Source organism: Hylobates moloch, unplaced genomic scaffold, assembly GCF_009828535.3.
Source record: "Hylobates moloch isolate HMO894 unplaced genomic scaffold, HMol_V3 SCAFFOLD_6, whole genome shotgun sequence".
Taxonomy (NCBI): domain Eukaryota; kingdom Metazoa; phylum Chordata; class Mammalia; order Primates; family Hylobatidae; genus Hylobates; species Hylobates moloch.
The window spans coordinates 29,573,572-29,598,516 of record NW_026652281.1 but is presented as its reverse complement, the minus strand read 5'-3'; the positions used below and the strand labels follow the sequence as shown (position 1 = coordinate 29,598,516).

At 39.9% G+C, this 24,945-nt stretch overlaps 1 protein-coding gene across 1 annotated transcript in view; it reads right to left on the bottom strand.

The window, feature by feature from the left end:
- Positions 1–9,411, bottom strand: part of DTWD2 (DTW domain containing 2) — a 156,776-nt gene extending 147,365 nt beyond the window's left edge. The window contains exon 1 of the mRNA XM_032156600.2: positions 9,126–9,411. Within this exon, the coding sequence (XP_032012491.1) occupies positions 9,126–9,343 (218 nt within the window). The 5' untranslated portion in view covers positions 9,344–9,411. The remainder of the gene's footprint in view (positions 1–9,125) is intronic.
- Between the last annotated feature and the right edge of the window lie 15,534 nt (positions 9,412–24,945).

Here is a 24,945-nt window from a genome sequence, read left to right as displayed (position 1 = left end):
TACATTTCTGTATGTTTTGTGACTCAGACAACAACCTTTTGTTCTGGACTAGCTTTTCAAAGGTATCTACATGGTGAACAGCCTTGGAAGACAGATAAGTTCTCCGCCTGGAAAAAGAGCAGGTTTACTTGCAACCCATTATAAAAAATTCAGGAACACACTAAGTTCAAGGTCCTTCAGCCAGGATGCAAACCCACTGTGTGCACAGCATCTACCTAATTATCTCTGAAATCCCTGTAGGGCTTGGAGTGGGAGGGGACAACAAGAGAAACAATACAAACATGAAGCTCATACTCCCTGTTGTGCCTTCAGTAATAAAGTCCTTTGTCTTTGGCCCAGGAATTTCATGTCTTTTGCCAGTGTCCATGAAACTGTGACAGGCTAACTTGTCCACTTGCAATTCACCTGCCAAAAGGACTTGAATAGACATTTTTCCAAAGAAGATAAGCAAATGGCCAAAAAGCACATGAGAAGATGTTCAACATTATTAGTCAGCAAAATACAAATCAAAACCACAATGAAATATCACTTCGTGCCTCCTAAGATGGGCATAATAAAATTGATAATAGTAAGTGTTGACAGGAATGTGGAAAAAACAGAAAGCTCATACATCGCTGGTGGGAATGTAGGTGGTGCAGCTACCGTGGAAAATAGCTTGACAATTCCTCAAAAAGTTAAACATAAAACCATATGACCTGTAATTCCACTCCTAGATAGTAATGGCAAAAACCACAATTACTTTTACACCAACCTAAAATATATATTTTTTAAAAAACTGAGAGCAGGAACTAGAACAGATTATTTGTATACCAATGTTCATTGCATCATTATTGACAATAGCCAAAAGGTAAAACCCACCCAAGTATTCATCAACAGATGAATGGATAACAGATCCACAAAATGTGGTTATATACATAAAATTCAGCCATAGAATTAAGTGAAATTTTCATTCATTTGCTACAACATGGATGGACCTTGAAAACATTATGCTAGGTGAAATTAGCCAGACACAGATAGACAAATATATGATTCCACTTATATCTAGAATAGGTAAATTCATAGAAACAAAAAGTAGAATAGAGATTACCAGGGTCTGAGGGGAGGAAAAAACAGGAAATTACAGTGTAATGGACAGAGTTTATGTTGGGATTATGAAAAGGTTTGGGGTTTATACCGTTTATATCGTGGTGATGGCTACACAACATTATATATTTAATGTCAATAAACTGTACACTTAAATGGTTAAAATGATAAATATTATGTTATGTAAATGTTACCACAATTTTTGAAAAAAGAATTAGACTGCCAAATAACTTGTCTACATAAACAAACAGATCAGAGACCTTTCTATCAGGTCAATTTCTCTACCCTTTGCAAGGTCAACAGGCTCAACACATACCTTTTCAACTAGGTTTCCAACAGTGAAAAATGAAAAACAAGCAAACAAACAATAAACTCAGCAGAAAAAAAAATCAAACCCCTCTCTCTCTCTCTCCTTAAGAGATGGGGTCTTACTCTGTCACCCAGGCAAGAGCGCAGTGGCACCTTCTTACCTTACTGCAGCCTCGAACTCTTGGGCTCAAGTGATCCTCCCATCTCAGCCTCCCCAAATCTGCCTTTCTAACATAAAAGTGAAAAGCTAGCAATAGAAATGAAAATCTCATCACAGACAGACAAAGAATTCAGGAGATACAGGCTTGACTTTAAAAAATACAATAATTTAAAAATTGCTCACCTCAAAATAATTAAAAATACCCATGGCCAAAGGTAAAGGAAAACAATCTTTAGATTAGAAGAAGGCAGAGAAACACCTCATGTAAATACTTACTATATGCAAGAAAAACAAATGCAGTCATACTGTTCATTTAAGTATAATTCATTATTATGTGGTGTAGCAATAAAAATATGAAAGCTAAAGCAGCTCTGCCTCTTATTAGTCATTTGAACTTAAGAGTCTATAAAAGAGAATAACACTATTTAAATCATAAAGTTGTCTCATGTATTAAACGAAAATGTAAAAGTACTTTGTAGCCTGTGAACTCTTTTTAAGTGATACCAAATTTTAGGCTAGACTATTTCTGAATATATTATCTAACTATATAAGCACTAATAGAAACTATGAATTATTAATTTTGGGCAAATGAACTCAAGGAATTAATGTGCTTTTACAGTCTTTAAAGAAAACTTCTACCTATCAGAGGGTAAAAATATAATTCCTATTTTTCCTAGGGAAAATAAATCAAACACTTAGAAAGCTCTAATGTGGTTTTTAAAACTGGCCATTCCTCTTTGGAGACTTAATTAAGGTTATGAAAAAATTCCCTCTTGACATATATCATTGCTCAACTTTGGACATACAATTAGCCTGCACAATGATTTGTAAATCAGTAAGCTTTCCACATATATTATGAATGAACTAATTCAAAGAATAAACATATTTTCTATACTAACAGTAAAGAACTAATGTAATAATTTTCTCTTGAGAATATATCTTTGATATATAAAAAATTAAACTTCAGAATACCCAAATTTTTACCCTAAAAATTATCAATAACCTAGCCGATTTTAAATTTAGCAAAATAGTTTTCCTTTTTTTTTTTTTTTCAGACGGAGTTTCACTCTGTCGCTCAGGCTGGAGTGCCGTGGAGCAATCTTGGCTCACTGCAACCTCTGCCTCCCAAGTTCAAGCGATTCTCCTGCCTCAGCCTCCCAAGTAGCTGGGATTACAGGCACTCACCACCACGCCCAGCTTATTTTCGTATTTTTAGTAGAGACAGGGAGGGTTTCACCATGTTGGTCAGGCTGGTCTTGATCTCCCTGACCTTGTGATCCACCCGCCTCAGTCTCCCAAAGTCCTGAGACTACAGGCATGAGCCACTGTGCCCGGCCCAAAATAGTTTATTTTCTAAGTGCTGATACTGATTCAACAGTTTCATTTATTCTACATTAACTACCCTAGGAATTATCACTTTTCACTTTTCCCACCAAACATGAAGACTGATTTACCAGTTGCTCAGTCAGACAACCACAGTGATGTACAGGAGACCCAGAATCAAAACATAAATGCCTATGGGGGGCCAGCCGTTAACCAGAAATGAGTTAAGCAGGAATGACTGGGAGCTACAGTGACCTGGAGAGATCATGCCCAATATACGGGCACAGCCAATAATACTGAGCTTAACCAACTGCTGCTCAGGAAGGTGGTCTTTGAAGCTGTCAGATCTTCCCACTGTCACAAAAGCCAGAAATCTGGATTTTTATATAAAACATCTTGATTTTGGGCCAGGCATAGTGGCTCATGCTTGTAATCCCAGCATTTTGGGAGGCCAAGGCGGGCGGATCACAAGATCAGGAGATCGAGACCACGGTGAAACCCCGTCTTTACTAAAAATACGAAAAATTAGCCAGGCGTGGTGGCGGGCACCTGTAGTCCCAGCTACTCAGAGAGGCTGAGGCAGGAGAATGGCATGAACCCAGGAAGCGCAGCTTGCAGTGAGCCGAGATCGCGCCACTGCACTCCAGCCTGGGTGACAGTGCGAGACTCCGTCTCAAAAAAAAAAAAAAAAAACTTGATTTTGAACTATTAGCAACTAATTTAAAAGCTGATAAAACACAGTTCAAAGCAAAACATCTGTAGAGTGCCAGTTTGTGGCTCGTGCATTCTTCTTAAACACCTGCACTCTTCCCTTCTCTCTCTCCTTTCCCCACTTTATCTCTCTGTCTCTGTCTTATGATGTTCCCCCCATCACTTTTTCCTCCAGAATATCCAGGCCTAAAGAATAAGGAAAAGGTTATGATACGTGGAATTAAAAAGCCAGAGAAAATACTAAAACTCAACATCCTGTTACTAACTTAAAAAGTTTGGAAATCGGCCAGGCGCGGTGGCTCACGCCTGTAATCCCAGCACTTTGGAAGGCCGAGGCCGGCAGATCACAAGGTCAGGAGATCGAGACCATCCTGGCTAACACAGTGAAACCCCGTCTCTACTAAAAATACAAAAATTAGCCGGGCGTGGTGGCGGGTGCCTCTAGTCCCAGCTGCTGGGGAGGCTGAGGCAGGAGAATGGCGTGAACCCAGGTGGCAGAGCCTGCAGTGAGCCGAGATCCCGCCACTGCACTCCAGTCTGGGCGACAGAGCGAGACTCCGTCTCATAAAAAAAAAGAAAAAAAAAAAGTTTCAAAATCTTGCAGACTTAGTGATGCCATTTCACCTGGTGATAATACCTACTGTGCAAACGAAATCTTAACGCTTCTTCAGCAAGAAGCCTGGAGTGAGATCAAGTACTTGCATGAGCTAGGGAACCAAGTGGACTGGAGCTAGAGACTCAATTCTGCTACTTGCCTGTTACCTCTATTTCCTCATCATTTAAAAGCAAACAGTAGCTGGGCGCAGTGGCTCTCACCTGTAATCCCAGTACCTTGTGAGGCTGAAGCAGGTGGCTCACCTGAGGTCAGGAGTTTGAGACCAGCTTGACCAACAGGGCAGAAACCCTGCTTCTACTAAGAATACAAAACCTAGGCTGGCCGCAGTGGCTCACGCCTGTAATCCCAGCACTTCGGGAGGCCAAGGCAGGCGGATCACCTGAGGTCGGAAGCTCAAGATCAGCCTGACCAACATGGAGAAACCCCATCTCTACTAAAAATACAAAATTAGGCATGGTGGTGCATGCTTGTAATCCCAGCTACTCAGGAGGCTGACGCAGGAGTATCACATGAACCTGGGTGGCAGAAGTTGCAGTCAGCCAAGATCACGCCATTGCACTGCAGCCTGGGCTACAAGAGCAAAACTCCATCTCGAAAAAAAATACAAAACTTAGCGAGGCGTGGTGGCAGGCACCTGTAGTCCCAGCTACTCTGGAGGCTGAGGCAGGAGAATGCTTTGAACCTGGGAGGCAGAGGTTGCAGTGAGCCGAGATTGCGCCTCTGCAATCCAGCCTGGGTGACTGAGCAAGACTCCATTTCAAAAAAAAAAAAAAAAAGCAGCAATCTAAAAGTTTGTTACAAGAACTAAATAAAATATTATCATATATAAAATATCTAGGCCTGGTATGTGCCTGACAGATGGCCGGTGTTTAGTAAATGGGTGTTAAATATATAGATATGGTTTATTATAATTCTTACAGCTTGTTACTTTTGAAAAGAAAACACTGGAGAGACAAAAACTTCCATCTCAGGGTCTATCTGATTCAGTTTGTGTGCATGCTCTCCCTGCTGTTTCTTCCCTTAAACAGGTTTTAAAACACGCTGTTTTTAGACATTATTCCATTATTCCTATGACCAATGATTTGCAACTGGTTTATGACTCATCCTCAAATGTATAGCAGTATCTACAGAAGATATAAAAGTACAATCAAGATGCCTAAAATATTTCTGTAATGAGGCCCTAATTCTTCCCAGTCAAGCTTGTACCCTTTTATCACCATCCAGTTGCTTTTTTTATAAAATAAAAAAGTACAAATTATACATCAAAAGTCAGGTACAAAAGTCAAACTTGTCACCACCTTTCAAATATAAAAATATTACAGTGGCTGGCTTGTTGGGTTATAGAGCATTAGGCCCAAACTCCCTGACATAGTTTATTTTGCCCTTCCTGGGGCAACCACCACTAATCTTTGCAGCCTCATCTCTCACCACTCCCTCCCTTCTCCCAAACTCCCCAAATACACTATATATTCTATACACTAAACTCTCGTACATACTGTTTCCTCAACCAGAGCTCACTTTTTCCTCCCTCAAGCCCTCCCTTCAGCCGGTCTCTTCCCTAATTAATCCTAAATATTAGAATCCAGATTAAATATTTTGTTATGTCCTTCAGTCTCAGCTTACATGTCACTTCCAAGATTTCCCAGATCTTTTCCTCATCTCCACCATACAAACTTAGGGTTAGGAGAACCTTTTTATATGTTCCTATAACATCTTACATATACCCATCTAAGAAACAAGCTGATGGTATAGAATTCAACAAGAAAAAGACCACATGCTTATGTGCATTATATATATATATATACACACACACACATATACACATGTACATTTTATTTCCTAACAAAATTAAAGACTCTAGTAAAATCTCAGAAGCACTACTTGGTGAACATGCATCCTTTTGCCTTCTGACTCTCACTCCATGACGGCCTAATTTCGAAGACTGCCAAAGGATATCAAACACATATAAAAAGTGTTTAAATCTTTCCACTCTGATGTCATATAATTTAAATAAGATTGTTTAAATTAGCAAAATGATTTTAACCTGAACAGTTATTTTACAAATACTCTTACTTTGAAAAATTCAGAAAACACTTTTTGCTGTTTTCTTCAGAGCTTCAAAAATTTGATGTTTCTCAAACTTTTTGAATACATTCTCTACTACATATGAGTGTGCATATAACAAATGTTTCACTGCGGTTCATTACCTATAATTTGAAAAAACTGCTCTACACCATCGGATTTTTAATCTGAGGGCTCCCCATTTAAACAGATATGCCACTTTCCACTAGATCCTGATCTTCAGGAGAACTGAAGTCATCTCTTTTTCATCTTTGTATTTCATAGCCTATCACACTGTCTGGAAGTAGGGTCTCCAAAAATATTTGTTGAACAACTGAATTTTACCAAGTAGTTCAACAAATCTATTTTTTTTTTTTTTGAGACGGAGTCTCGCTCTGTCACCCAGGCTGGAGTGCAGTGGCGCAATCTCGGCTCACTGCAAGCTCCGCCTCCCGGGTTCTCGCCATTCTCCTGCCTCAGCCTCTCCGAGTAGCTGGGACTACAGGCGCCCGCCACCACGCCCGGCTAATTTTTTGTATTTTTAGTAGAGACAGAGTTTCACCGTGGTCTCGATCTCCTGACCTCGTGATCCGCCCGCCTCAGCCTCCCAAAGTGCTGGGATTACAAGCGTGAGCCACCGCGCCCGGCCTCAACAAATCTTTTGTGCACCTACCATGTCCCATGACCCTCAGCCTTCTTATGTTATCTCAAATAATGCTAATGATACATACTCTGGGGAGATCAGCCAAGGTTTTGTCTTTAGCTGAAAAAAAATAATTATATACGTTTGGGAATGGGGGATAGGAAAGGTATTCTAAGAGGTAAATGGAATACAGGCAGGTTTTGTAAACAAGACATACATAAAGGACAGAATACATTTATAGAATCTATATCTTGCAATAACAAATTGCAAGTTTGGGATCTTTTAAAGAATATTCCATTCATATTTAAGATATGTTATATTTCTAATGAGCAAGATTCTGCTGAAAAGTTAAACTGAATTTGCACTTCCTGAACAAACCTAATTTCTGGAACTCCCCTAGACTGTGACATTTGTAGTAACGTGTTCAGAGAAATGAATACAGTTTAAGTAAATAGCCAAATAACTGTGACTCAATGATCAATCAAATCTAAGAATGCATTTTTAAAACTATTTTAAGCATAAATGTAAAGAAGTTCACCCAGGGTACTAGCAGAACTCTAATAGCGTAATGAAATAAAATATAAAAAGCCATCAATTTATTTATATTTTATTGACAACACCTAAATATTCTCCATAATTCTAGAATTATATTCTACCTAATTAAAGCAAATAAAATGCATAGCAAGAGGGAGGAGAGTTTTCACAGGTAGCAAATTTCACCAGAAATAAGCAAAGTGTAGAATTATATTCTACCTAATTAAAGCAAATAAAATGCATAGCAAGAGGGAGGAGAGATTTCACAAGTAGCAAATTTCACCAGAAATAAGCAAAGTGCAGAAATGTTGGGGAAAATTGTAATCCTAAGGTATTAACTAAATGCAACTGAAAAAAAGATAAAATTCAGGAAGTCATTTTTTTAAAAAAAGCATCATAAATCTCTGCTAAACAGATTTTTAACTACATATTTATAATTAACAATTCTGAACAGACTAAAAACTACATAATAAAGCTAGCACAGGAATTTAGCCTTTGATTTATATTTGAAACACTTTTCCTCCAGTATCCTATTGAGACCCCTCCAAACATTTTTAAATGTTTCCCCAACCCCCTCAGACGACTTCTTTAAATTAACTGTATTCACAAACCCCTATGTTCAAATTCACAGTCCCTTCTAATCACAAATTTTCCATCCTCCTCAGAGGTTTACTGAGTGTCAACTATACATAGTACATTTAGAAAATATAAAAACATTCTACATTCAAGATCCTTTCCTCTGAAGTCTTACAATCCAGCCCTAGGAAAAGGTCAAAATGTCCAAAGTAAGATACTCCAAGTACTCAAGCAGTAAAGACCTTCAACCGTATTCAGTCCTTCTGTTCCCCTTCTTGGAACGCTTTTCCCCTGGCTGGATTCTTCTCATCTTTCAAATCTCAGAGATAGTTCATGACACCATCGAGCTATTTTCTACAGTAGCAACCCATTCCTTTCCTTCATTGCTTTTTTCCCAGTTTGTAATTACATATTTGATTGCTTGTTTGCTGGTTTATTATCCGTATCCAGTAAAAGAACACTCTACAAAAACATGGACTCCACTGCATTGTCAGTGATCACCAAAGCACTCAATAAACAACTGATAAATTAATGCACAGGTCTGGTGCTCAGAAGAAAGGTCGGAGCTAGACACACTGGGATATAGATGATAATTTACCATGAAAACTGATTTCATAAATTACCAGTGGGACGTGTGTAGGGTTTGAAGAGAACTTAGAATGAAGATCTGAAAAGGCCCTATATTTAGAGTTCTGGTAGGACAGGCAAAGGAGACTGCCTCTCTCCTCCAATTCACTTTATGCTTTTTAACTGTGATATGACTACGCCACTTAAGTATGACTGTGTAACTATTTTACAAGTATTATTGTCATCACCCCTTACTTCCCCTATCGGACGCTTAAGTTTCTTGGAAACAGAACTGATGTCTGCTCATCCCATGATACGCTCAGCATATTGCAGGAAGTAAGGTTAAATAATCATGAACCTGGAAAGGGGGCTTCTAACTAGGTAGCTGTGCCCGGCATTTCCGAGATTTCCAGCGTGCACCCGCCAACTCCGCCGCCCTAAGCGCAGAGCTGCCCGAGCCGCCGACTCCCCGGCAGGGGGCGTCGCAGCCTCCTCCGACCGCCACTGCCGGCTGCAGTCCCCGCCCCCAGCCCCGCGGTCACCTGCAACGGGTGCACTCGGGCCTCCGCTCGGCCGGCTCCACCGGCAGCTCCCACAGCCCGTCTGCACTGTCGTCGTCCGCCTCTGCGCCCAAGGCAGCCGCCGCCGGCACTGCGCCGCCCTCCCGCCGCTCCTTGTCGTTCGGCGTCTGAGACCTTGAGGCCCCAGGAGGCCGCGCGACGGGCTTCTGGAGTGTTCGCGCCTCTTTCTGCGACTCCATGGCGGACACTCCGGTCAGGCCGTGGACATTGAAGTCCGGCTGCCGTGGGGGGGCGCCACGCGCTGTAGAAACCGGCCCGCGCCGCGTAGCGCCATGCACGCACGCCACGTACGGGGGGGCGGGTCTCCGAAGCCCAGGGTGGAGGTCCCACCCTGCCGCTGGGAAGGAACGAGCCCATTGGTCTGTGCCCAGTGGGACCGTTCACCTAGAACCGGGTAGGCAAGTGAGGGCAGTGTGGGAGTGCTGGTGAGGTTAAGTAGCGTCATTGGGAGAGGTAAGGGAAACCTCCCCGAGAGTACCCCAGTACCAAGTCCGAATTTAACCCCTTTAAAAGCTAAAATAAAATGGAATTCTGCATTTTCTGCCTTGGGATGGCAGTTTAAGAATTTGCAGGATTTCCACGCGTGCATGCATCGCAGGTGCAGCAGCTGATGCACTTATTATTTAAAGGCCAACAAAGGAGAGGTTATATCCACTGGAAACTACTCACAGCTGGTCCATTTCATTATGTGAATTTCCTGCTCTTCTATGTCTTGTGCTAATAAGACATCAAGCACGCTATTTTACACTGGACATCGTATATTTGTTAAATTAGATGTTTAGATCGTCCCGGATCAGGAAGCAATAGGAGAGCTGGCCCCGGGTACCAATAGGTTTTATCTATGAGGAAACAAGCCCTAGAAAGGTAACGTTGCCCAGGTATTTACAACTACTGGATACGGCGTTATATAGCACAGCAGTTGTTTTTTAAAAGCCAAAATGAAATGTATGTTAGAATGAAGGCAGAAATGCTATTTACCCAAAATGGGTGTCGAATTCCTTTTATTTATTAATGCTTTGTGTTACTTCCAGCAATACACAACATTTAAACAATTAAGCTTGGTTTTCATCAATCATGTGAATTAAGTTTAGGAATCACAATTGTCGTAACTCTATGGTTGTAATAGATTAAATGTGAAGCAAAGTAGACAACACAGAGTAACAGAGCAAATACTGTATTTCTTAAAGTGTTTATTTCACATTAGATTTTTCAGTTATCTTAAAATCAAGTTTGTGAATAAAATACCGTGCTGTTGTTTTCAACTATCCTACATTCTTTCCCCCCGGAAACAGCACCTCTCTTTTCCTTTGGAGCGTCCTGTGTGAGGGATAGAAAAAGGCTGAAACACCCACCTGGTGATGGACGTAGAGTGGGAGAAAGAACTAGCAATTATGCCATTTGGAATTGGAGGATAAACAAAACCCAGAAACTATAGGAAAGGAGATGAATCAGAAAATTCATCTTGGCTGCAGATTTAGGTTGGGGAACCAATTCTTTAACTGCCAAAATTAAATTCTCATGTGACTTATCTTTAAACGAAAGGAAGCTACTCATCTTTAATTTCAAGAGGTGAAATGTGCTCAAGTCCTGTAAGGTCCCTTGAGACTCCCAGTTGTGTGGTGTGAGAAGACAGATGATAAGGAAAAAAAAAAAAACTTTTTATCTAAGGAATGCGAGCAGTCATGTCTCACTCTCCCTTGAGCTAAATGATTACCTCTTGAAGCCACTTGCTATGCAGGCCCTAGACTGACACCAAGTAGCTGTAAAATGCCGTATACCCTATAGTTCAACAATATGTATAGCCAATCACTAGCCAATGTTATTAATGTAAGTAAATGACACTTCCTGAGACATAGCTTTTGTAATGCCCCCCTCTGCTGATTCGTTCTCTTTTCTTTAAAAACTCCAGCCCGTTTTGTTCTCCAGAGCACTCTCCACAGCAACCTGGAAGTACGTCCTAGGCTACAGTCCTCAACGTTGGCCCAAATAAACCCTCTGCTCCTTCCTTTTAGGTTGACGTGAGCCTACTTATTTGGAGCTTCCTTTTTAACACCCCATATCAGATTGTTGGCTTTACCCTTCAAAGTATTCAAAATCCAAACATTTATCTCACCTACTACTTCGGCCTTGGTTCAAGCCCCCATCATCTCTTGCATAGAATATTGCCAAAGACCTAAGTGCTCTCCTGCTCCATCTCCGCTCCTTATGAAGAAAATCCCCGACAAGTCCATTGTCTCAGAGGTTGACCAAAATCAAAGAAAGCTTCCATCCAGGTAGGACGCAGAGTTGAGAAAGGAGAGCGATTTTCCTCTATAGGAAGCAAGAAATTCACCCAATATCCAGGTTTGTGAACAATGACCTTCAGAAGCCTGAGGAAACATGCAGGTGAGGTTACCACCTTGGGGCAGACCCAGGTATCAGACCATCAGTGACTCAGCTTCTGGGAAGTGCCAAGACACCAGAAAGGGAAGTAAAATATCCTTTATGGGATACAGCCAACTTACTAGTGTCAAGATCGTGTATTGAGGTGTTAATGTATGTTTTGTTTATCTCCCAACTTCAGATAGAAAACCAGACTTTTATGCTCCTTTGCCTCAGAGGAGTTTGGGTAGTAAAGACTGAGGACAATCTTAGGTCCACGCCTGGTGTTGTGGGGAAAGGAGATCCTGTTACTGGTAGATGAAAGGGCCTCAGTAATGTAAGGGATTGAATATCCTCCCAGGCCTGCAGTATGAGGATTCAGCATTGTATAAGATTTGATTTAAATGAAATAAAAACATGGTATTTTTTGCTATATCCATTTTCTATCACTGTGGAACTGATAACCACAAATTTAGTGGCATTTGCCTTTGTTTTGTTTTTTTTGAGATGGAGTCTCGCTCTGCCGCCCAGGCTGGAGAGTAGTGGCGTGATCTGGGCTCACTGTGACCTCCGCCTCCTGGATTCAAGCAATTCTTCTGCCTCAGCCTCCCGAGTAGCTGGGACTACAGGCTGCGTGCTACCATGCCGGGCTAATTTTGTATTTTTAGTAGAGACAGGGTTTTACTGTGTTGATCATGCTGGTCTTGAACTCCAGACCTCAGGTGATCTGCCTGCCTCAGCCTCCCAAAGTGCTGGGATTACAGGAGTGAGCCACCACGCCTGGCCACTTATTTTTCTTTTAAGTGAAAACCAAGTTTATGAGGAAAGTAAAGGAATAACAAATGGCTACTCCATAGGCAGAGCAGCAGCTTAGGCTGCTCCATCAAGGATTTTTTTTTATTATTATTATTAAACTTTAAGTTCTAGGGTACATGTGCACAACGTACAGGTTTGTTACATATGTATACATGTGCCATGTTGCTGTGCTGCACCCATTAACTCATCATTTACATTAGGTCTATCTCCTAATGCTATCCCTCTCCTCTCCCCCCACCCCACAACAGGCCCCGGTGTGTGATGTTCCCCTTCCTGTGTCCAAGTGTTCTCTTGTTCAATTCCCACCTATGAGTGAGAACATGCGGTGTTTGGTTTTCTGTCCTTGTGATAGTTTGCTGAGAATGATGGTTTCCAGCTTCATCCATGTCCCTACAAAGGACATGAACTCATCATTTTTTATGGCTGCATAGTATTCTACGGTGTATATGTGCCACATTTTCTTAATCCAGTCTATCATTGATGGGCATTTGGGTTGGTTCCAAGTCTTTACTATTGTGAATAGTGCCACAATAAATATACGTGTGCATGTGTCATTATAGCAGCATGATTTATAATCCTTTGGGTATATACCCAGTAATGGGATGGCTGGGTCAAATGGTATTTCTAGTTCGAGATCCTTGAGGAATAGCCACACTGTCTTCCACAATGGTTGAACTAGTTTACAGTCCCACCAACAGTGTAAAAGTGTTCCTATTTCTCCACATCCTCTCCAGCACCTGTTGTTTCCTGAGTTTTTAATGATGGCCATTCTAACTGGTGTGAAATGGTATCTCCCTGTGGTTTTGATTTACATTTCTCTGATGACCAGTGATGATGAGCATTTTTTCATGTGTCTGTTGGCTGCATAAATGTCTTCTTTTGAGAAGTGTCTGTTCATATCCTTTGCCCACTTTTTGATGGGGTCGTTTGATTTTTTCTTGTAAATTTGTTTGAGTTCTTTGTACATTCTGGATATTAGCCCTTTATCAGATGGGTAGATTGCAAAAATTTTCTCCCATTCTGTAGGTTGCCTGTTCACTCTGATGGTAGTTCCTTTTGCTGTGCAGAAGCTCTTTAGTTCAATTAGATCCCATTTGTCCATTTTGGCTTTTGTTGCCATTGCTTTTGGTGTTTTAGACATGAACTCCTTGCCCATGCCTATGTCCTGAATGGTATTGCCTACGTTTTCTTCTAGGGTTTTTATGGTTTTAGGTCTAACATTTAAGTCTTTAATCAGTCTTGAATTAATTTTTGTATAAGGTGTAAGGAAGGGATCCAGTTTCAGCTTTCTACATATGGCTAGCCAGTTTTCCCAGCACCATTTATTAAATAGGGAATCCTTTCCCCATTTCTTGTTTTTGTCAGGTTTGTCAAAGATCAGATGGTTGTAGATGTGTGGTATTATTTCTGAGGACTGTGTTCTGTTCCATTGGTCTATATCTCTGTTTTGGTACCAGTACCATGCTGTTTTGGTTACTGTAGCCTTGTAATATAGTTTGAAGTCAGGTAGCGTGATGTCTCCAGCTTTGTTCTTTTTGCTTAGGATTGTCTTGGCAATGCGAGCTCTTTTTTGGTTCCATATGAACTTTAGTTTTTTCCAATTCTGTGAAGAAAGTCATTGGTAGCTTGATGGGGATGGCATTGAATCTATAAATTACCTTGGGCAGTATGGCCATTTTCACGATATTGATTCTTCCTATCCATGAACATGGAATGTTCTTCCATTTGTTTGTGTCCTCTTTTATTTCATTGAGCAGTGGTTTGTAGTTCTCCTTGAAGAGGTCCTTCACATCCCTTGTAAGTTAGATTCCTAGGTATTTTATTCTCTTTGAAGCCATTGTGAATGGGAGTTCACTCAGATTTGGCTCTCTGTTTGTCTGTTATTGGTGTATAGGAATGCTTGTGATTTTTGCACATTGATTTTGTATCCTGAGACTTTGCTGAAGTTGCTTATCAGCTTAAGGAGATTTTGGGCTGAGACAATGGGGTTTTCTAAATATACAATCATGTCATCTGCAAACAGGGACAACTTGACTTCCTCTTTTCCTAATTGAATACCCTTTATTTCTTTCTCCTGCCTAATTGCCCTGGCCAGAACTTCCAACACTATGTTGAATAGGAGTGGTGAGAGAGGGCATCCCTGTCTTGTGCCAGTTTTCAAAGGGAATGCTTCTCGTTTTTACCCATTCGGTATGATATTGGCTGTGGGTTTGTCATAAATAGCTCTTATTATTTTGAGATACGTCCCATCAATACCTAGTTTATTGAGAGTTTTTAGCATGAAGGGCCTTTTCTGCATCTGTTGAGATAATCATGTGGTTTTTGTCTTTGGTTCTGTTTAGATGATGGATTACGTTTATTGATTTTTGTATGTTGAACCAGCCTTGTATCCCAGGGATGAAGCCCACTTGATCATGGTGGATAAGCTTTTTGATGTGCTGCTGGATTCGGTTTGCCAGTATTTTATTGAGGATTTTTACATCAATGTTCATCAGGGATATTGGTCTCAAATTCTCTTTTTTTGTTGTGTCTCTGTCAGGCTTTGGTTTCAGGATGATGCTGGCCTCATAAAATGAGTTAGGGAGGATTCCTTCTTTTTCTATCAATTGGAATAGTTTCAAAAGGAATGGTACCAGCTCCTCCTTGTACCTCTGGTAGAATTCGGCTGCAAATCCATCTGTTCCTGGACTTTTTTTCGTTGGTAGGCTATTAATTATTGCCTCAGTTTCAGAGCCTGTTATTTGTCTATTCAGGGATTCAGCTTCTTCCTGGTTTAGTGCACCAATAATACTTACAGTTATTTCTTGATTGTATGTTAAACAAGGGGTGGATTATTTATGAGTTTTCCAGGAAAGGGGTGGGCAATTTCCAGAACTGAGGGCTCCTCCCGTTTTCAGACCACACAGGATTACTTCCTGACATTGCCTTGGCATTTGCAAACTGTCATGGGGCTGATGGGAGTGTCTTTTAGCATACTAATGCATTATAGTTAGCATATAATGAGTGCTGAGGACAACCAGAGGTCACTTTCTTGGCCATATTGGTTTTGATGAGATTGGCCAGCTTCTTTATCACATCTTTATGACCTGTACCTTGTGCTGACCTCCTGTCTCACCCTGTTACTTACAATGCCTAACCTCCTGGGAATTCAGCTCAGTAAGTCTCAGCTTTATTTTACCCAGCCCCTATTCAAGATGGAATTGCTCTGGTTCAAACGCCTCTGACATATTTCCCACCTCCCTTTTATACGAGAACCCTTAATGCTAAGGGTTTTAGAGGGACGAAGATCCATCTTCTGTAGCTTCTTCAGGCTGAGTAGGGGTGATGATATTCCTGCCTAACTACTAGGGTCTCTTGTATTTGGGGTACAATGATGCTCAGTCAGAAAGCATCAGTATGGTGAGGGCCATCCATAACTCTGACAAAAGGTGATATCTGGAAGATTAATAGGTGTCCAATTTAAGATAACATTGAGTAAACTTACCCTGAATTCTTACATGGAGAGTACAGCAGCAACATATTCCACAACAGTAAAACAAAATTATCCCAAGTAAACTAGATAAGAAAACTTTCCATTAACTGGGCAATTTGAAACCAAGCTGATATGGTGTCACTACCTGATTCCAATATATTCCCAGAATTACAATATTGATCTATATTTTTACATTATCCATCCCCCTTGTTTCGTTTGAGCAGCAGCCAGAGATCACTGATTGGTTTACAGGGATGAGCAGTCAGTCTAAATTGCAGGAAAAAAATCCTCAAAGACAACTGATGAAGTTAGAATCTAATAACAATTGTACCATAGTTCTTGAAACATAATTTTTCTGTCTTCAATCTCCCATTTTTACTAAATACAAATCATGATAAAACCAATTTGCCTTATTATACTTAGCCTGATTGTTTGTATAAAGTGCAGCAGGAATAATTATTTGCCATGTAGGCTTATTTTAATTAGCTTTGAAGGAACTTTTGTTCCGTGAAAGGAATCTTCGATAAGACTTTTTTAAAAGCCCAGCGCAGCTATGAGGTTTTACTGTCAAATACCTATGAGTTGGGTAAGTTCCTCTTCTCTTGAGGTCCCAAGATAATTTGGGGCTTCTAGGCCTGTCAAAAACTGACATTCTTTACTTACCACAGGTCTGGAACTCTCTACAGGGACTATGTAGACAAGGTATGAGGTGAGGCCAGTTTCCCAAGGGGTTTTTATTGATTTGTAAGTCAAATTTGATTCCGTAAAAGAAAGTGTGCTATTCCAGTCAAAACCTTGGTAAAATAACTGGTGTCTCCAGTTGTGTCCCGTTACAAAAGAAAACAGATTCTTATTGCACTTGTGCAAATAACTATATTGCCATAAGTTAAGAATGCTCACAAATAATTTCCAATTCTGGAGAAATCAGGTAGAGAGAAATAAATATGCTCCAAATTTTGTTCACAGGAATAGACTTTACTCAATCGTTAAAAGCTGTAAGTAGCCTGAAAGTTTTCTTGGCTCTGAGAAATGAAACAAAGGATCAGCAATGTTTTAAACAAAAAAGTCAAAAAGATTATTCAGTCTTCTATTAGTTCAGTCTATGCAATTAACTCCTGTTCTGCTTGATATTCATGAACATTTCAGCTCTCCATGAGAGTCCTGAAACTTTTTTCATCTATTCTAATGTTACAATCTCCAAAGTTATTAGAAATGTGCACTTAAGAGCACCTGTCAAAGTCCTATAGCTGATTATAAACCACCTTTTGAAGAGGATTAAAATAAGACAATTGTCTGTGGATGACAGTCTTAGGACAGCCAGTATTAAGAGCCACAATTGACAAGAAAATTTGGTTACTTCTGTGGCATACAATAATTTTACATAACAATTATAACTATTAATAATGTACAGTAACTCATATTAGAATTATAAGAGTTTACATGATTTTGGAATACATACCGATTACATTTATACAAATACAGCCCAAAGAAAGCCAAACACCATTTTATATTTGACAACACTTCCTGTATGATTTTTATTTTTATTTCTACTTTTGAGTCAGAGTCTCACTCTGTCACCCAGGCTGGAGTGCAGTGGTGCAATGTCAGCTCACTGCAACCTCTGCCTCCTGGGTTCAAGCAATTCTCCTGCCTCAGCCTCCCAAGTAGCTGGTATTACAGGCACACACCACCACACCCAGCTAATTTTTGTGTTTTTAGTAGACACAAGTTTTCACCATGTTGGCCAGGCTGGTCTCAAGCTGCTGACCCCAGGTGATCCATCTGCCTCAGCCTCCCAAAGTGTTGGAATTACCAGTGTAAGCCACCATGCCCGGCTCTACATGATTTTTATACCAAATAAGCCAAATATGTCTCTTTTGAACTTTAGGGGACCTAATATCTAAAAGATTAATTAGGTCAGAAAAAGACGTAATTTAGAGTATGATTTTGGAAAGTTTGTCAGACATCAAAGGTTTAAAACACGATATCACAAAATAGAATCCCAGGCCACCATAAGTTATTCATTCAGGCAAAATGATGACTTGAAAATATTTTTAAAGGCAAAAACCTTTATTCATTAAGAGGGAAGTCTTAGCTTTCTAAACAATCTGTGTCTTTTTTTTTCTTTCCTTTCTTTTTCCTACAGTTTATTTAAAAGACAAACAAAAATCTTTCTTTTTTTTTGATAGTACATGAAAATCTTGTTCAAGAGAGAAAGCCAAATTTTACCCTTTGCATTAGTGTACTATTAATGTCAACCCCACTTTTTAATAAAACTTTATAGACAAATCTATCCAATTTTTATGTCTGACCATAAGGTAAGATTCTCATAAACCTTTTACAAATCTTTACAAATTTTTGTTAAAGAACAGATTAGCGCTGTAAGAAAAACCTGTTGTGCTTTTATTCCAATATTCCAAAGGGTATTCCAATGAATAACCTTTTAACTTTAGCCAATATGTTCACACACAGAATTTCTTTTACAAGATTAATTTTTCACAAATCTTCCACGATTTACTCAAACCTTCAGCTTTATTCTACTTAACTTAAAACAATCCTTTAACCCTTTAGGCACACAAAAAAATCTACAATCTCATGACGTCTTATAATCTTTTACAAAAAACACATTTCACTTTCCTTACACATCTTGCATGTAAAGCTGTTTTTATTTCCAAGATTACTAAAGTCATGTGAACTAAAAGGCATTAAAGTTTTTACTTTTCTGACAAAATATTTGAGTTAAGCATTTATTAGTTTTAAAACAAATAAAGCTCTTTCATATGTAAACATCACACACACAGCCAGGCGCGGTGGCTCACACCTGTAATCTCAGCACTTTGGGAGGCCAAGGCAGGTGGATCATGAGGTCAGGAGTTGGAGACCAGCCTGGCCAACATGGTGAAACCCCGTCTCTACTAAAAATACAAAAATTAGCCAGGTATGATGGCGGGTGCTTGTAATCCCAGCTACTCAGGAGGCTGAGGCAGGAGAATTGCTTCAACCCGGGAGGTGGAGGTTGCAGTAAGCCAAGATCATGCCACTGCACTCCAGCCTGGGTGACAGCAAGACTCCATCTCAGGGAGAAAAACTAAATAAATAAAAATCACACACACATCACATATAAATATAGACAGAAGAAGATCCAGTAATTTTAAGATTTTTCATTTGCCAAGTTTTTTTAATTACTGACTCCAGGGTGGAGCCCTTGGAGGAACAGGGCCAAGTTTCTATGTCCTAATAGGCAGGCACAGCTGAAAGGCAAAACATCCCTGAAAATTAAGGGTCTAATTTTTTACCAGATCATGGATCCCAAAGAAAGAGAAGTGCTATGGAATAAGACAATGCAATGATTTTGCCATGCGTTTTATTGCAAAGCAATACAAAGCAAATCAGCCCATTCTGTGATTAGCCCATCTTTCGTGAGAGTCTTATCTCTCCGTAGGGGGTAGGGACATTTTCATTTCTTTTAGGTAGCCAAAGGCACGCTTCTCTAATCCAAACATGCAAAGAGCTATCTCCCCATAACTGCCATTAGCCAGCCCCAGAAGTACATTTCCTATCTAGTTATTACAACCAAAGCTCTCTCATAGTGTGAAGTAATTTCTGCTAACCCTAAAAGTCAAAACCATGAGATAAGGCAATGCAAAATAGAACAAAGCTTTAGATTTTGAGAAGGATTTATCTGCTTTCAATTCCAGGGGTTTCATGAGGAAAATAGAGGTCTTTCCCAAAACAGCGTCTGTGGTGCCTCTTCTGCTTTTTCCAAGGAGTACCGTAAAGCTTGAATATCCACTTTTAAATAAGCTGATGTTTAAGCATAGTGCTCTTTAAAAAATCTTTTTAAGTCTCTTATTACATGACTTTAGCCAGGCCAAACAGCCAATACTTTTGTGCTCAGAGAAAGGAAAATTCAAGACAGTTAGTGGAGGGGAAGAGAATCAACAAATAGTGAAGGTCACACAGACAAACCAGAAAGGACTCATTCCCCAAGCCAGGAATTGAACCCTGAACCTGGGCCACCATTAAGAAAAGATAAAGCCTTAGCAACTAAACTATAGCATTGGGCAGTTTCTGATGCTTTTTCCCAGAAGAAGCCTAAAGCAGCCAATTTTATACTTGCAATGGGTTTTAACTGCTCAAGACAATTTTTAGAGCTAACTATGACATGAACCCTAAAATTCCTGTTCTCTGCAAGGGGGAGACCAAGCAAAAGTACTGACACATGGTTACAAGGTCAGGCTCCCAAGGACATTTTTCAGTGTGTGGTCTCTGGGAAAGTTGTTTGTCCTGAGTAACAGAAAAGATAAGAAAGGGAAAGGAAAGGGAGAAGAGCATTGCCTGAAGCAGGGTGGGGAAGGCAAGGTGCGCAAGGAGGCCAGAGAAAGACCCACCCAATGCAGTGACACTGAATCAAAAGTTCAGGCAGCCACTTGTCAGTTGAGGAGGGATCTTTTCCTGCAGCCCCATCAGCTGTAAAGTTTCCCCCTTTGGGGAGGAAAAAGCTCCCCATGCCCCACAGTCCTGTACGTGACTAATCCTGTCACCCATAGCCTTCAGCAAAGAATGCAAGGCAGATTAATCCAAAGAGAATAGTGGTTAACTTCCCATAATACCGAATCTATTTTTAACCAAAAGGGACTTTACTGAGAGGGTGGTATCTAACCCCCTAAATCTTAGGAAGGACTCTAACCTTCCTAAGTTCAGCCTTGACCCTAAGTTTGGTCAAGCATCCTTACCTTTTATTAAGACGGGCTTTTAACCCACTCTGTCTTAGGAGAGACTCTAACTCCCCTAAATTGGGCCTCTAACCCAATCCCATCCTTTACCCAGGTACCCCACCATTACCCAAAGTCAGCCAATCAGTGCTGCAGTCTGTTTCCTTTGAGTCCGGGGTCTCCTCAGTATCACCTCTTTGGGATTCGTCAGGAAGATGTTACCAGAAAGGGGTCCTGATCCAGACCCCAAGAGAGGGTTCTTGGACCTCACACAAAGAAGAGTTTGAGGCAAATTCATAAATTGGAAGCAAGTTTATTAGGAAAGTAAAGGAATAGAGAATGGCTCCTCCATAGGCAGGGTAGTCAATTTAGTGGCTTTTTAACAGATACTTTTTCTCGTCCACCCCCTCCTACCAACATACATTATTTATCTTACAGCTCTGTATGTCAGAAATCTGACATAGATCCCACAGGACTAAAATCTAAATGTTGGCAGGCTGGATTCTTTTGGAGGCTCTAAGGGATAATCTGTTTTCTTGCTTATTTAGGTGTTGGCAGAATTCAGTTCCTTGTGGTGGTTATTTTCCTGCTGTCAGCTAAAGGCTATTCTCAGCTTCTAGAGGTAACCCATGTTCTCTGGCTCATGGCCCCCATCCTCCATCGTGAAGCCAGCAGGGGCACGTTGAGTCCTTCTCATGTTCTGAATCTCTCCTGCCTCTTTTTCCATTACATCTTTCTAACCAACTCTCTGCCTTCCTTTTCCACTTCCATTTCTACCCAGATAATCCAGGATAATCTCCCTATTTTAAAATCAAATGGTTAGCAAACAGAATTCCCTTTTGCCGTGAAGTAACATATTCACAAGGCTTTATACCAGAGGACAAAGATCACAGGGGTCAAAATTCTGCCCACCATAAATTTGCTCACCTGAATTCCTGCTTGCAAATTCATACAAACTACATATGAAAAAAATGGAAATATATATACCAAAAAAATCAGTATTTCTATCAAGATACTGAGATTAAAGGTCTGGGTGTGTTTTTCTTATCTCTTACAAATATTCTACACAATGACCATGTAAATACTATTTTTAGAAGAATATGGAACATTAACTAGACATCAACATCTAATAATGGTCTGATTAATACCAAGTTATATAAGTGGAAGATAGTTTGTATTAATTCCATTCTTTGGTTTACTTGCTGACCTTTCCTTAATAATGTATTTCTATTTTTTTTTCTTTTTTTGAGACGGAGCCTTGCTCTCTTGCCCAGGCTGGAAATGCAGTGGCATGATCTCAGCTCACTGCAACCTCTGCCTCCCAGGTTCAAGCCATTCTCTTCCCTCAGCCTCCCAAGTAGCTGGGATTACAGGCGTGTGCCACCACACCAGGCTAATTTTTGTATTTTTAGTAGAGACGGGGTTTCACTGTGCTGTCCAAGCTGGTCTCGAACTCCTGACCTCAGTCGATCTGCCTGCCTCAGCCTCCCAAAGTGCTGGGATTACAGCCATGAGCCACCATACCCATCCATATTTCTAATTTTTTAATGTGAATTAGTAGTGAGTCCAATGATGCTAATATTTAATGCAAGGTCCTCAAGTACAACTATCATGATTATTTTTATATAAGTTATTCTTAAATGACTTCGTTGATGATAGAGAGGTGTCCTTCTTTCTCTCAACTTCCAGGTTCAGATAGTTTTTCTTAGGGCAGGGCCTTCCTTCACAGCTTCATGCCTTTTACCCTTTCACCCAAATTGTCACCAATATGTCCTGAACCATTTCTTTATTTGTTATACCATTGGTATAATGCTTGTCTTTTTGTTTCTTTAAGTTTCCTGACACTAGCTACCTATAAAAATGTCTTTTCCTGCTTGATTTTCCTCAGGGATCTATTCTAATTTTTATATTTTTTGGCTGTGCAGTGTTGCTTTTATATTTTCTTAAAATTCTAGGTTAATTAAATTGGATATTTATTATTTCTTCTTTTTCACATGTGAAGACCCACTATATTATTTCTTATCCACATATAGAATATATAATCTTAAAATAGTCTTAGTCTTCTGCCTGTAGGATTTTTTTTTAGAGGAATGTTGCATAGGCTGAACTAGAACTCCTGGCCTCAAGCAATCTTTCTACCTCCTGATTAGTGGGAATTATAGGCACCGACTGCAGCAAAGGATTTTTTTTCCTTTTTTTTTTTTCTCCATCTTGGTGAATACAGGGATTATTTTGTAAAGCACTTTATTTGCTTGGATTTGTTTGTTCGACCAATCAGTTTTGTAACAGGATATATATATATATAAAAAATATATAATATAAATTTATAATTACATGTAATATAAATTTATATATGTATATTATATATATATGTATGTATTTCTTTTAGACAGAGTCTCACTCTGTCACCCAGGCTGGAGTGCAGTGGCTCAATTTCCCCTGGGTTCAACCCATTCTCCTGCCTCAGCCTCCTGAGTAGCTGGGACTATAGGTGCACACCACCATGTCCAGCTAATTTTTGTATTTTTAGTAGAGACAGGGTTTCATCATGTTGGCCGAGTTGGTCTCGAACTCCTGAACTCAAGTGATCTGCCTGCCTTGGCCTCCCAAAGTGCTGGGATTACAGGTGTGAGTCACCACACCCAGCCAATTTTATATTTTGAATTAAATACTCCTACTGGGAGTTAAATAATTAAAATTGTAAAACCCAATTCTGATGACTGGGAATTTAATTTAACTATTTGAATGAAATAAAAATTAACTCTATTACTAGAACCATCTAATTCTCAAGCAAGAATGGAATTTAAAGATTGTGTAGCACAGTACTCCTCTAGCCTGGCTCACACTGGAATCACGTGAGGAACCCGCAGGCCAATTACATTAGAACCTGGTATCAGGGGGAATCTTGCAGGCATCAGTACTCCTAGGAAATCTGTCCTGCAGCTTGATTTTACTTCTACAGATGAGAAAGTTAAAGCTTAGAGGAAAACAACCAGGTAAAAAATTCAAGCCTCCTGACTTCAAACCTACTGAGTTTTCTACTCCACAGATTGTTCTCCATCTTTGAGGTGTTCGAAGGCTTCTCTAGAGCATTCATAACTGTTCATAAAGTCCTAGGTTCTACCTCAAACCTAATGAAACAGAATTTGTCACTCCTTAGGTAATCCAGATGAGCACCAAAGTTGAGAACCATTGCAAGTTACCTAAAGTAATGAGGTTTTTATCATATAAAAACAATATAACTTACATTTCTCTCTTCCATTTTTTAAATTGATGGCTCTTTTTTGTTGTTAGATATATTGTTATTGTTTTTTAATGTACCACAGTCCAATTTGGGGGACATTTTCACCACAGCAGTAATTCATTACCACAATCACTCTTCTTTCCTTTGTTTTTCCTTCCTTTTTGTAGTCCTAAATTCTACAAGATGTTGAGCTGAGGCAATAAGTAATTGAACTGGAAAAATATGATGCAAAATGATTAAAACTAGAATGTCTAAATAGCTACAAAGGCCTTGGCAGATATAATTGTTTAATTAGTCTAGAAAAATATAATTTAATTAATAGTTCAGTAAGTCTTAGCAAGAAGAACATTTATTGAAAACTCTCCATTTGTCAGGCACTATACTAAGCACTTTACATGTAATCCTAACACTATCTCATAATCTTAGGATTAACCCTATAAGGTAAATATTATGTTTACCTCTACAAAGAAAAAGACTGAAGCACAGAGAGATTATAACACCAGGCACAGTGGCTCACACCTGTAATACCAGCACTTAGGGAGGCCGAGGTGGGAGGATCACTAGAGGCCAGGAGTTTGAGACCAGCCTGGCCAACATGGCAAAACCCAGTCTCTACTAAAACTACAAAAATTATCCGGGCATGATGGCAGGCACCTGTAATCCCAGCTACTCGGGAGGCATAGGCAGGAGAATTGCTTGAACCTGGAAGGTAGAGGTTGCAGTGAGCCGAGATCTTGCCACTGCACTCCAGCCTGAGTGACAGAGCGAGACTTCATCCCAAAAAAAAAGAGAGAGAGAGAGAGAGAGATTAAGTAACTTGGTCACGGTCACACAATAGTAACTTTCAGAATTTATAAATTGGAATCATTAACAAAGATGTCCAGTGCCAAGGAACTTGTCTGTCTCCTTAAAAGCACTGAATAGACACAAATAGTTCTAGAAGTTAGCAGTATTGAGTACAAAGAAGAACCACTGAGAAGGCATTGAGCTACTTTCATATCCTATACTTTATATTAACTCAATTTTTCAAGACTGCTGGCTCTCCTCACGATTTTCTGGAAATTTTAGCTTCAAAACTTGACGCAGGAACAAAATAGAAGACCTGAATAGACCAATACCATGAAAAATGTATCAAAGAATTGCCTGCAGTATACTCTAGGCTCAAATAATCAT